This window comes from Pezoporus flaviventris, unplaced genomic scaffold, assembly GCF_033815535.1.
Source record: "Pezoporus flaviventris isolate CSIRO_AGI_PZ_B2104156 unplaced genomic scaffold, CSIRO_AGI_Pfla_v1 ptg000035l, whole genome shotgun sequence".
Classification (NCBI taxonomy): Eukaryota; Metazoa; Chordata; class Aves; order Psittaciformes; family Psittacidae; genus Pezoporus; species Pezoporus flaviventris.
Window position 1 is genome coordinate 9,134,015 of NW_026892583.1, and position 13,526 is coordinate 9,147,540.

The following is a 13,526-nucleotide window of genomic DNA, read 5'->3' on the forward strand; positions in this document are numbered from 1 at the left end:
TGCTATCCCATCCAATTAGGATTCCATTAATCTCTCAAGATAAAGGTTCATAGTTTGCCAGCTCAACTTACCTCTTACGATGATATTGGTGGACTTTTTTGCAGGATTTCCAACATTGTTATTGGCGATGCAACTGTATGTGCCAGCATCTTCTGACGTGATGGCAGGTATTGTTAAAGTGCCACCATTCAGCACCGTCTTCTCGGGCAGGATGCCGGCAGACCTCACCCACGTCAGGCTAGGGGCTGGCTCCCCTCCTGTCGTCACACAGACTAAGGTGATTGCTTCTCCAGGGTTCACCACTATCGGGTCATCCACAAGAAGCTTAATAGAAGGTGATGCTGTAAAATACAAGAGGAAGAGAAAGGTGTAGCAGGGCTGCATCTGTGGTATTGCCTAGTCCTGACAAGCGCATTCAAGCCAACAGAGATCAGCAAAGGCACATCAGCTACAGTGCTCTCCGCACCAATACGTGTCCTCTGAGCAGGGTGCATCCCCATCCCAATGCTCCCTCTAAAACCACATTTCTCACCCGGATCTGTACCCTGCTCAGTCATCATCCTTCACCTTGCTGTCAAACCGCAAGTGAGGATTTATGTATGGACAACCCTGCAGCTAGGCTTGGGAAGCAATGTATAATGTATGGGACCAGTGCCAGCACACTGGATTTTAAGCCCTGGAAGAAAGGAATTAGTAACAATCTTGTTATTTGGCATAGAAAGCATGTTGTGCTCTTCAAGTCAGACTCTACCCATTGAAAACCAGCCCTCTTAATCCACCTGCCTCCCCACTGAACTCCTTGGGACTTGTCTGCCAACTGAGATGGTTTTGTAGGGTTTGAGTTGGGTCTGTTGACTCAGGAAGAGTCACCTCCCCTGGTACATCATCTCCTTGCACATGGAGAAACTGAAGAGTTCAGCACAAATGCTTTTTTCATCTGTATGGGATGTGAAACCTGCAGCTAACAGCACCAGCAGAAAGTGTGGCCACAGCTCCATCTCCTCACAGACACACAAGAAATGTGCAGGCTTGGGTCTCTACTAGCCTGTAGGACACAAGCATAAAGGTGAAGGATTGAAATTTTGAGCAAAGAATACCAGGAAAAAGGAACAATAAAAAAAGAAATAAAAATGTTACAATCAAAAATTGTATCACAATCCTCATTACCACAGAGATATATTCCTATGTGTTCTGCTTTATATATGAAATATTGAGGAATACACACTAATCACTAAAGGCAAATACAAGAGCCAACTACAAAATAAGAGTTTTCTTTATTTGGAGTTCACCCAAAAGGAATTACCTTTCTCTGCACACAAATGGGAAGCATTTCATTTATACCTACAAAAGCAAGAGTGAATAGGCAACCTCCAGACAGAAAAGCACTTGAAGAGAGCAGGAGAGCAAAGATTTACAGGCAAATCCCCCTGTTCCAGCTCCTCCCAGTTTGGGACCCTGCAGATAATTCCCAGGTTCATGTAACCAACTTAAAGTTGAAAAAACTGAGTGGATGGCTAAAAATACAGACAGAAAACAAGTCAGCACTGCCTACTGTCAATGTCTCTGCTTACATCCTCTGATCTCTCATTCTTTCATCAGTTCATGCATCCATCAGCTAAGGGACCTCTGTCTTGCGATTAGAGGTACAAAACTGGGCAGTATGTCGTGTTTCATGATTAAAGAGATTTTGCTTAGGCAAAGGTGACAGGACAGAAGCAGGGATGCAGGTACTGTACTCACTGTGCAACTAGAACTGAGGTCCAAACCTGTAGGGTCATCACCAACCAGGGCATAGCACTCAGCTGATCCTTCTTTCTTTGTCCTTCCCTCCCTCCTGAGTTTAATGATTTTTCCTGAACACCTCTGGCAAGCAGCTGCTTTCTACTCTCACTAAACATCAAGTCATGAGGCAGGGAACAAGAGAACCACAAATAATGCTTCAAAACTTAGAACAAAAGATGAAAGCTCCAACAATGTCAACCCAACCTTACCATAATGGCCTCATAATCCTCCAGATGAAAGGGGGCCCTTTGCCGTCCTTCAGGTAAAGAGACAAAGACAGCAGCTGACGTGATAAAAATGCTGTGATACATCCCTTTCATCACAGCACTCAAATCAGTAAGTACATGAAAATTACGGTTTGCATACAGCAATTCCTCTTTACTTACACCGCACATTACACTTAACTACAACCTATCTCACTAGACAAACACAAACAAAAATTCAGCAATACACTCAACTATTAAAAGCCAGATCTAAATCAAAGAATATTAAGAAATTCAGAAGAGATATAAAGGTATCCTGCAAATGAAACTCAGTGTAGCATGTAAAGGGTCAAATGCCTATTATGAATGGAATATGGATCCACAGCAACAATGAGATATTATTTTGGTTATTTCTTTGCTTGCAATCCTATACATGTTCTGCACTGTATCGCAATGCATCAGTAACAGAGAACCTCTTATTTTCAGCTTTAGGATGCAACTGAGGACAGAACTCGTCCACTGCACAGCTTGCCTCATTTATTGTCATGGGTACACTGCCAAATTCTGGCCTAGGAATGGAGAGACTGGAGGTTTCCGGCTGGTCACTGGGACTTTGTCCTTCCACCGCTGCAGCACACTCAGCCCCATCACCAGCCCCACACTTGCCCATCTCTGACATAATAACCGCCACTCCCGATGTCACCAACATCAACCTCTCCTCCTTCCAGCCAGGGATGAGGAGAGGTGGAACTCAACACCCACATGCCAAACATGAGTCTGAGACCTGTGATTTTTTGTCACAGCTCTGACTGCCTGTCAGAAAGGAAAGGGGAAAGAGAAAAAGAGAGAAGCAGGGAATTAGTTAGCCAGGGAATGAAGGAGACAAATGACAAAAATCTCAAACCACTCAGTAACTCCAGCGATGTGCTCAGACACAGTGGGGTAGCAGAAAATATGGCTTTAGCTCCAAGTTAGAGTGCTTGTGTTCACTTCTCTACATCTGCCTGGATCTACATGTGGAAACGAATGGGGCTAAATCAGAAGTTTAGTCACCTGCTGGAATACCTGTATTAATTGACTTGGGTTAATTAACAGTATGTAACCCTTCTGCAGGTCAGCTTTACCAGATAGCTGCTCTGATTCACTCCAAATTCCAAACTGGAGAAACCTCTAGCTGCTCCCCACAGGATGCTGCACACAGCAGCCACTTCCCACAGACTGAGGAATACAAAGCTGTAGCAGGGGAAGGAGTAACGAAGGCACAGCAACAAAATTCCAGGTAGCAGCAGGGACAGTAAGCCTTGGACTGGGCTGCTCAGGGTTGCTGACGAATCTTGCTCTTCCAGATTTTCTGCGCAAACACCTGCTAGACAAGGCTTACGACTAGTTCCTGTTTGAGCTAGGGAGCTCACTATCATGTGGGATCTCTCCCTCTTCTAGCTTTAATGGCAGCAAGAGTTACTGACAAAAGGCAATTCCTCTTATCTACCTTGAGCTATCTTCTTGCAAGAATCTTTCCCTGTGGTCCCCATCTCTCTGGTGATTGCAGACAGAGTCCAAAGATTAGTTTAATTTAAAGGTTAAGATTTAGATGGCAGAAGATGGGTGACATCAATCCTACCTTTAGGATGAAGATTTACAAATGCAGCAGGAGCCTATAGTTGGGAATGGTAAGAAAGTGCCAATAATCTAAAATAACAATATACATGTGCCAGCCTCACACTGATCCCAGTGTTTTGCAAATCTATTTGATATTTGCACTTTCAGAAAATGTTTTTTTTTTTGCCTAATCCGCTCTCTAAAATGAATTTATTCTCTATTTGCAAACTTCTTCTCTAAAACAAAATTCTCCTCTCATTTATTTGTAAACTTTTGAGGCTAAACACCACATACAGCATAAATCCAAAATGTGTAATTCAGTGTCACACTTTTTTTTTTTTTCTGGTCCAGCATGATTAAAAAATGGAGTAGGCATTTATAAAGTTGACAAGATGATCCAGAGCAATTATAACAGTTGATGATTATACCAAAATATTGTTGAAGGCTATTAAAATCCATGCTCCAGGGCATAAAATGTATCTTTTTCCTGGAACAGGAGGGCAAACTATCACGTATCTGTCTACTGCATGCTTTTTATGCGCTCTTCTGAAATGTCTGCTGCTGGCTCTTGTTAAGGACAGACAAGAGATCTGATCCAAAAGGACAGCGCATGTGTTTATACATCCTTTGCATTTGTAGAGCATCTGGCATGACTGAACACTTACTAGGAGACCCATGATGCAGTCACAGCAGTTCAAGCTGTGATATTTGTTTAGATAGCAGGAGATCATGGAATTGAGTCAGAAGGAAGAGAAGATAAAGACACCTCTCACCTCCCCCCAGAAAAAAAAAAAAATAATCTGACTTATTAAAATGACACTACTGTAAAAGCTAGAACATGCACTTGTGTATTCCTGGTACATGCCTGAAATACGCTGGTTTTGCGTTTACTGCATACAGTGCTTTGGGGAATCAGGCTACAGCCACCAAGATACAAGTGGTTTCCCTCAATGCCATCTACAACTGGGGGAGCAGGCACACAGCTGTGAGCAGTTTCCTTCCACTTGTTTATCCAAAACAAGGCTAGAACCAATATTGACACTCTGCCTGCTTAATTTTTGAACAACACAGGTCACCTAAGCTTTTTGAGGCTTGTGAAAACCATTGCATCCTTACAAACCAGCTTTCACATGGTCCCAAACAAGAGAATTCAGAAGGATGAGTACTGCAGTGACAATAAGCCATCAATTTATGCGTCAAATCTTGATTACTTATGTTTTACAGAATTTAGTTTTACCAAGCAAGGTGCTTTGTCGGTTGCCACCTTTATGCAGGGCTCTTCTTACATGAAAGGCACTTCAAAATCAAAGTGCTTCAAAGCCCCCAGAACTCAGCAGGTAGATGTGCAGTCCCAAAAAAGAAGATGCACAACTGCACTAGCCCAGAATTTTTCTCTGTGAAACAGCTGCCCTCTGGCATAAGAATGAGCTCCTTAGTTTCTGCTTAAATCATGCACAGATCCCATAAACTTCCATAGAAAGGTTTAATTCAGACATATACTTTATTTTTTTCTACTGCTGTATTATTCTGGATTTAGTTTAATCTTGCATTATGTCACTTATTTCTTTCTGCTGTCTTTCTTCTTATTCATTTCCTACGATTCGGACCATGGAGACACACTGACACACAGAGATACAGGACTGGTACCCTCAATTTCATGTAATTTTATGTAGATCTGAACAGTAATGTATTTTATAGTTTTAAGAATTGCTCAGTACTCAGTACTGGTTTAGAAAGTTGTACATCAAAGCCAACACAACTGCACAATACCAAAACTGATGAAGACACAGGAAGTGATCATATCCCTACCAAAAAATATCCCTACCAAAAGCAATCAGTACTAAATGGAGTACATTATCATCCCCAAAGCCAATTTCAAAGCTTCAGCCTGGCTGAGGTCTCTCTTAGATGACTATCAGCCACCAGGATTAATGAATACTGGGCCATCCAGGTTTGTCAAGCAAAGCATCTCCCAGCCAGAACCTTCGCCCCAGCAGCAGCAGAGACTCCTGCCCAGAAGAAACTTTCTTTCAAATCTCTGATACGAATAATAAAATTCATTATCAAACAATAGCAAACTTTGGTCAATATTTCCATGGGTGAGTGCATGGAACAAGCTTTCGAAACATTGTATTTGGAAATCATAATGAGAATGGCTCAATGCTCAAAAGTTTTGCATCTTTACTGCCTTTTACAAGCAGGGGTTTCTGAGCAGCAGTCCCACATTTCCAAGTCATGGTTGGTTTTCCAGGGGACAAAGACAGCCGCAGTGGCACTGCGAGCTCTTTCCTGCAAAGAACAAGGCACTACTCATGATGAGGGAAACTGTTCAGGTCCCCATTCATATTGCAGCTGCATCCTTTTTAAAGGGACTTCAATTCAAAAGCTTTCGTGTGCAAGTATTACTTCTGCATCCAATGTATTTCATAGGTCTGTAATGCCTGGCTGTGAACTCCACAGCACGTATGACAAAGTGCCGTTGGAAGTTCACTGGGTCACAATACATGGCCCTGCAGGTCAAGTCCCTATGGACTAGCAGGGCCGTGAATCAGAACTGCATCATTTTTCTTACCTAGTATTAGTATGTGCACACAAGACAAATTAGGCACTGATGACATACAGATAGAGATTAATTATAAACAGTGGCTACAACACATACCAATCCTCAGAGAGTAATAAACCAGCACGCAACGTATGCTGGCTTGATTAATGACCAGGAAAAAGTTTCTCAGATCCAGCACAAAGCTAGTAGTCATTAAGTCATCATTAACACTCTAAGACAAATACTCAACAACACCAGTTTATCAAGTACCTTCAACATAACAGCCTAGCTCTACATCAAAATGCTTCCAGTTTAAAGACAGCTACCATAGGATCACTGGCAGAGAGGCTGGAAACATCTTCTAATCAATGAGGCAATACATATGTTTACTGAACTTCAAAGCAGAGTCTCTACTGCTGCCTGGGTTGGTTATCTGAGACAGATACTACACTGGGTGGAATGGGATATATCCATAACTGACGTAGCATACAGAAAAAATCTGACACCAACACGTGCTGGAATTAGAGCTAGACAAATGTATGTATTTAGACTGGGTATATGGGATTGAGAAAATGTCACAATTGGCTTTAGGGATTACTGGAAATGCAAAAGAAAACTAATACTTTAATAGCAATATCAAAGTAGAGGCAGAAAGTCATGTCCTTGACAACTCACTCATCTATGGTGAATAATAATGAAAGAACATTATTTCCTCCAGTTTTATGAATTATTTCATATGTAGAACTGAAGTAATAGAACATAATTTAATTACGCTTTTATATATATGTGTGTGTATGCATCCATTTAATTTACAGCCATGATTTCCCGCAGGAATACAATGCATATACTCCTAACTACAAACAATACTAATAGATCCTTTCAAGACGGAGCAAAAAGAGAGAACATTTGATGTCCCTGCTAGGATTGGAACATCATTTCTGTATTTATGTACTCGGTGAAGTTCAAAAGAGAATAAACTATAATTCCTAGCTGAAGCCCAGATTTTGAATTAGAGGGTAAAGGAACTTTTTATTGACCACACTGCCACAGCATGCTGCAATATTTCTTTTCATCAATAGTCCTTAAAACAACCCCACCCCAATACACAAAAAAAACCCTCAACCAACCCAGTCAAAACTAAGCCAAAACAGCCCCAAAAATGAACACCAATGAAAATCACTTTTATACACCCATCTTCTCTGCTCTACGCTCCCTGCTGCTACCAAGAGCACTATAATCTTCTGACTGCTATCTGTCAGTCCTTGTTGGTCTCACAAGAAGCAACTCCTCTAGGCAGAGAGTGCCAGCATGCATTTAACTAGCCAGGATAAGATATTCCAGTGGACCAAACTGCCACATAAACATGCACCTATGTGTGCCAGCACTTTGTCTGCTCTATCAGTACGTGCAAACTTATTTGTGTACTTTGCTGGGAAGCAGCAAGACTTCCCAGAGCAAATTCACCTTTTTTCTTGGCAATGAATTCTCCAACAAAGGCAAGGGAGAAAAAATATGGAAAGATATGTAAAGTATGAGCTCTTTGCAGACTTAGAAGCAAAGGAATCACAGGAAGTTTGAGGTTGGAGGCATGTCTTGTTGTCCTTTGATCCAATTCCCTGACCAAGCAGTGTCTGTCTGTCCATCCCTGTCCCACCCCAAATGCTGCCCAGATGTTTTTTACTATCTCTGAAGATGGAGACTCCACAACCTCTCTGGGCAACCTTGCCAGTGCCCAATCACCCTCACTGGAAAAACATAGTTTTATAAAGTCACTGTCAAGTAATGACCATCCACATAGAGCTTGTAACTTCAGTGGTGTCTCATTCAGGTGCTGCATGCAATCCAGGTGCAGAAGAGCATCAAAATACTCCAGCTGTAACAAGTTTCAGTTCTAAAAAGCTTCATGTCTAGACACATAAAACGCTCCACCTCAACCTTTTTCACTATCACTGCCTTTACAATTCCAGCACTTCCAGGGACAAAGGAAATAAATGTGAAGTTCTCACTTCTGAGTTTTGGATCTGAAGTTTTTCAGGCTTGTATCCTTTTTTTTTAACTTAATACATGAAGTTACTGATGCAATATATTCCCAGACCAGCTTTCAGTATTGCCACGTCGTTTAAGATTTACCCTGATTCATGGGGTGAACTCTCATCTTTGCAAAACCACCTGGATCTGTTATAGTACAAATGGGTGGCTCCCCCCATGATTGCCAGAGCCATTCTGCGTGCCTCACCCTCAGACTGGGGTGCATGTGCCCCATATACTGCCAATCACTGTGCAATTTGTGTATGCTACCTGGTCAGTGATTAAAAAAAGCTCAAACATTTTTCAGTTTCCTGGACCTGCCACCAAAAACAAAAAGTCATAAAAGTTGAGTAATGTGTAAGAACATTTTGTCTGGGCATACTATCAAGAATGGAAAATTATGAGGTCTCAGTGGAAGCAAATAGAAGAGTTACAAGAAGGAAATAAAGCAAAGAATGAGATTATATTTAGTAAGGCCCAATTTCAGCTAGACTTAGTCTTTACAAGTTCACATATACGTGAACTAGCTTGCCTGGAGTGCCAGCCCAGGTAACTGTAGCCCACTCCTTGCACTCTCCTCCTATTCTCAATAGTTTTTTTCTGAAATTCTCCAACTTTTTTTCTGAAATCCTCTATTTTCTAACCAATGGGGATGCAGCTTTGATGACTCATCTCTTTATTCCCAATTTGCCCGGCTGCTTTTCATCCAGCAGCAGCAGTGCTTTGATGACTCGCACTTTGCTCGTGCTGCCGTTCACGCACAGATGTGGCATTGATAGCTCCAACAGGGAGGAAGGGAGGCGGATACGTTTGCTATTCAGAGCACTTCCTCAGTGGTTACACTCTGGAGATGACTACAATAGCTCACAGCTCTCACACTGTACAAACTATTCATTCTGTGGACATTTTATCATGAGCGTATGAAGGGAAGGCAGGACACTCCCTTAAGCACCAGAGCAGTGTTAAATCAGCTTAACCCAACTACGGAGCTGTCCCCTTCATCACTATATTTAGATGCACTATTGTACATTTAGGCTTAAATTCATCTCAGATAATTTTAACCACCCAAAAGTCAGGCATACGAGCCAAGGTCATGTATCTCTTGATGAGACTTAAGCACCCCTAAAGCGCAATTGCTGCCCTCCAAAAACAGATGGGTTGAATTCTCTTCGGAGCCATCTCTCTCCCTGTCTCCAGTGCTCCCTGAACAACCAGTGTACTACAGACACCTAAGCTTTCAGACTGCAAGTTAGGCAAGACAAATCTTGACTTGCACCAGCAGCAATCACGCACACAATTAATGGATTAGGAATGGCTATGAGGAGCTGCAGAGAAAGGGCCCTTGATTTATGGTGGGTGGCAATCTGGACACGAAGCAAACATTAGCAATACAATGCTTGGTAAAAGGGAGTTACATGCATACGAGGATGCACAAACAAGAACTTTCTTAGGAAATGTATGGATCAAACTCTGCATCAAATCCCACGCTTATGAGGATGGGTGCTGTGGGGTACTCTATATGGTCTGAACATTGAACTTCCCCAAGGAAATGCACAGAGGAGATACACAGGAATGGCATGAGGCAAAAACAAGGTGACTCATGGGAAAAAAATAAGGCACTAGGTTCATTACCCAACAGAAGAGATGGAACAAGATAACCATCTTCAGATACACAAGATGTTGCTGCAAAGGGGAAGAGGATAATACGTTCTCCATGCTGTGGTAGACAGGATCAGAACAATGGGCCAGACTGTCTGCCAGCAACATGACACTTCTGCTGCTGGCAGCCAGGTTAGACAGACATCAGTAGGACAAGGTTTAGATCTAGTGCATTCTGCCACGAAGACTGGGACTAGACAACCTCTAAGGGTCCTTCCCAGCTTTATTTTCTATTCCATTTTGCTAAAGCAGTAAAACCATTCACCTTCAGCATTCAGCTCTAAGTATGCAGCTGGTTGTATTTTATCTGAGGATTTCAAGCCTCTTTAGTGCAGGATCACACCTCACTGTCACACTCTGAGAATGCCAGGGGATGCTAAGAGAATGTTTTTTTTCAAATGAGATAATTCTCTTAACACTCTATTGTCTGAATAAATGGAAATAAAGGAAGTTTATCATGACAGACTACTGCTTAATGGAGGGATTAAAAGTGAATTAGGCCTTTTTCAATTTTTTTCCCACCACATGCCCCAGAAACAGCGTCATCTTCAACTGTGATCTGAATGAACTATGTCATGTAGCTGAGAAATCATGTATTGAAATACTCATCTTTCATGGCAAAAGTTACTGTTGTGGATTATTTCTACGTTGGAGGCTGCCAAAAATCTGCTGCAGTATTATGTATTAATGGTCACCTGCACTAAGCAGCCTGAACTGGCTTCCAATATACAAGTTAACACACATTTTCATTTTCAAATTACTCTGTGCCACCAAAGGTCCTGTAGATCAAGATAAAAGTTTTATTTGCTTTACTCAAGTGTATTAGAAGAAATATTATAGGAAGCCCAGAATTTCAGAGGATTTATGGGTAAATATTATGCCAATTCTCTGACACTTTGAAACAATGAACACTCTTAAAAGGATCCATTTATGTTATTACTAGATGTGGGCATTGAGATGTGAGACTCAGAGTTAGCTGTAGCTAACATTACCTTTCCCAGCTCTAAAAATTAGTGAGTCACATGCAAACTGGTGACAGATTTTAGTATCATATGTCAATAATTCATGTTTTACACAGAGCAGAATTATGCTTGGAAAAAACATAAATCCTATATTTCTAAAGGAGACTGCACTTGTTCCTACAAGCATCTTTAAGAAGAAACACCTCCTGACCAATGTATGGTCCAGACTAAAGCAAGGCAATCGGTTTTTTTGAAAAGGGCATGTAGGAATAGGACAAGGGGGAGTGGATTTAAATTAGATATTAGAATGAAGTTCTTTACTGTGAGGGTGGTGATCTGCAGTAGAAGAGATCTCTGGAGGCCTCCGCTCAGAGCCCTTCTTGAAACAGTGCCAATTAGATCAGGTTGCTCTGGCCTCATGCAGTCAAAGTTTGAACATCTTCCCTACAGTTAAAATATACAGCTCTTTCAGCTCTTCCCATGCGTCACCTGCTCTAGCTCCAAACCATCTTTCTGGCCTCCACTGGTCTTGCCCCAGTCCATCCATGTCTTGATTGCTCTAGGCAGCCTGAAACTGGACAGAGTAGTTTAATGCAGTCTCACAAGCACTAAACAAAAGTGAAGGAAGGTTCAGTGGCCTGGACCTACTGGCTAGTCCTTGCTGGTACAGCCCAGCTTGCCGTTGGCCTTTTTGGCATTGGCACATTGCTGGCTCATCTTCAACTTTTCTGCAGGGCAACACAGTTCCCTTTCTGTAAAGGTGCTTTCTAGCCAGTTGGCCCCAACATGTAATGGTGCATTGAGTGATTGTCCAAGGGCAGGACATGGCATTTTCCTCAGTCAATTTCATGATGCTCCCATCTGCCCTTGCCTCCAGCCTCCACCTGGACATCAAACCACCCTTCAAGCCCAAAGGTGCAGCAAAATTTCCACGAATCATTCACATCTCACAAATCCGGCTATAAGGAAACCAGGAGAGGTCATATCGAAGGCCTTACTAAAGACAAGGCAAGAGGTTGAGAAGATATAACAGAGGAATCCAGGTAGTGACACCAAAGCACTCAAAGGGGGAACAGGAGATGAGAAAGGTGCTGGGGAGCTGCTCCTCTGAGAAGATACAACCAGTAGCACAGTGTTCCTCCCATCCCAGAAGCCTTTGCTGCCAACTCTGTCTTTTGTGCTCTCTTTCCAGTTTCAAACTGTGAGAGGTGTTTTGAGGAAAAAAATCACTGATTTAGGAACAGAAATATATCAAGAGCTCTAAGATGGGGGAAAGACACGTGAATGTCAATACAAGAACCCTCCAAGGCCTTGGGAAAGAGACAGGACAGTAGCAAACCAAGAAAAATCCAAATGGTAGAGTAGGATCTGGAATTAGATTTCTTCTTAGGCACAGCATTGACACAGGGAGAAAACAAAAACAGGCAACGCAGACAGAAAACGCGTTGGTCACGACTTAGTATGACACCCACCCTCGCAGCTGCTCCTCTTCCGACAGCATGGATTCAAGCACATGCACTAGAAAATTATCAGGTCTTCTCCTCCTTGTCAGAATAACCCCTTGAGTTTGTTGCAAAGCAGCTGCATTTAGTTTTACAACTCCTGCTTGCATTAACTTACCCAAATTAACTTCTAAGTGTCGATTTTAAAGGGACTAAAAGCAAATGAGAATAGCAAAATTAGTCCCTTTGCTGTTCTTCCTCACATCTTGACTTCTATTTCTGTTCCTGCCACTCACCAGCAATCTGCCAGCAGGTAAATCACTTCAGTGTTTCTGCTTCCCTTCAAACTTCTCATCTATTTAGATAATAATTTTGCAGAGTAATAGCTGTCTTTAGATGCAAAGTGGGTCTGTGCTCAACAAGTGCCTCTGCGTGCTGCTGTACAATATTACTGCTAATTGTCATCTTGTGCTTCAGCATATGCATGGTCACATGCCTCTGAGATTATCTCAGCTTCACTCATTACAACATCCCTTTGTTTTTTGTATTTTAAACTAGTCTGCATGGGAACAAAGACATCCATGTGTCTGAAAAATAATGCCAATACACTCAAACTCCTGCAGTACCTACAGACATACGACGGTGTGTCTAAAAGCTTCAGACACACACAGAACCGATGTAATTAACACTGTTGTTGAATGAAGGGGATGTGGGTGTACCTAATTATACCTACGCGTAATGCTTTAAATCCACATTATGCCCAAAGTACAGTGATGAATACATGCTCATCTGATGGCATCAGCTTAATTTCCTCTCTAATTAATCAAGAAGTACGTAGAAAGTTTCCACTGGATTGGTTCTATCACAGTAATCGATCATTACACTGGTGATACCATGACACACAATCAAATAATCAGAAAGACTGAGTGAGCACAGAAAACAAAAAGGTCACAGGGACAAATGGCAGGTGGCCCTGAACAGAGACCTGAGCTACTTGCCCAAAGACATGCCTGGTGTTACTCAAATTAGCCTCTCAGCTCAGGTGTGTACACAGGAATATGGATGTATGAAAGACCCTGTGGTGTAAGCAGTACCTGCAATCTGAATCTGCAATGCTTTCCTTGAAACTAGTGTCTACATTCATGCCCCAGTCACCTATAGCTTTTGGTGAGGGAAGGCAGAGAGACTTGAGTGTTTCATAGAAAAAAAGAGGAAAAAAACAAGTGTTCACATGCCTCTATTACCATAATCCCTAATAATATGGGAATATTATCAAGCAGAAAGTTCAACAGGTGAGTTGGTTTACCAT

The 13,526-nt window shown here is 42.0% G+C and overlaps 1 protein-coding gene across 1 annotated transcript in view; it reads right to left on the minus strand.

The window, feature by feature from the left end:
* The window catches only part of MDGA2 (MAM domain containing glycosylphosphatidylinositol anchor 2), a 378,145-nt gene that overhangs the window by 154,778 nt on the left and 209,841 nt on the right, over positions 1–13,526 (minus strand). The window contains exon 6 of the mRNA XM_061462444.1: positions 72–341. Within this exon, the coding sequence (XP_061318428.1) occupies positions 72–341 (270 nt within the window). The remainder of the gene's footprint in view (positions 1–71; positions 342–13,526) is intronic.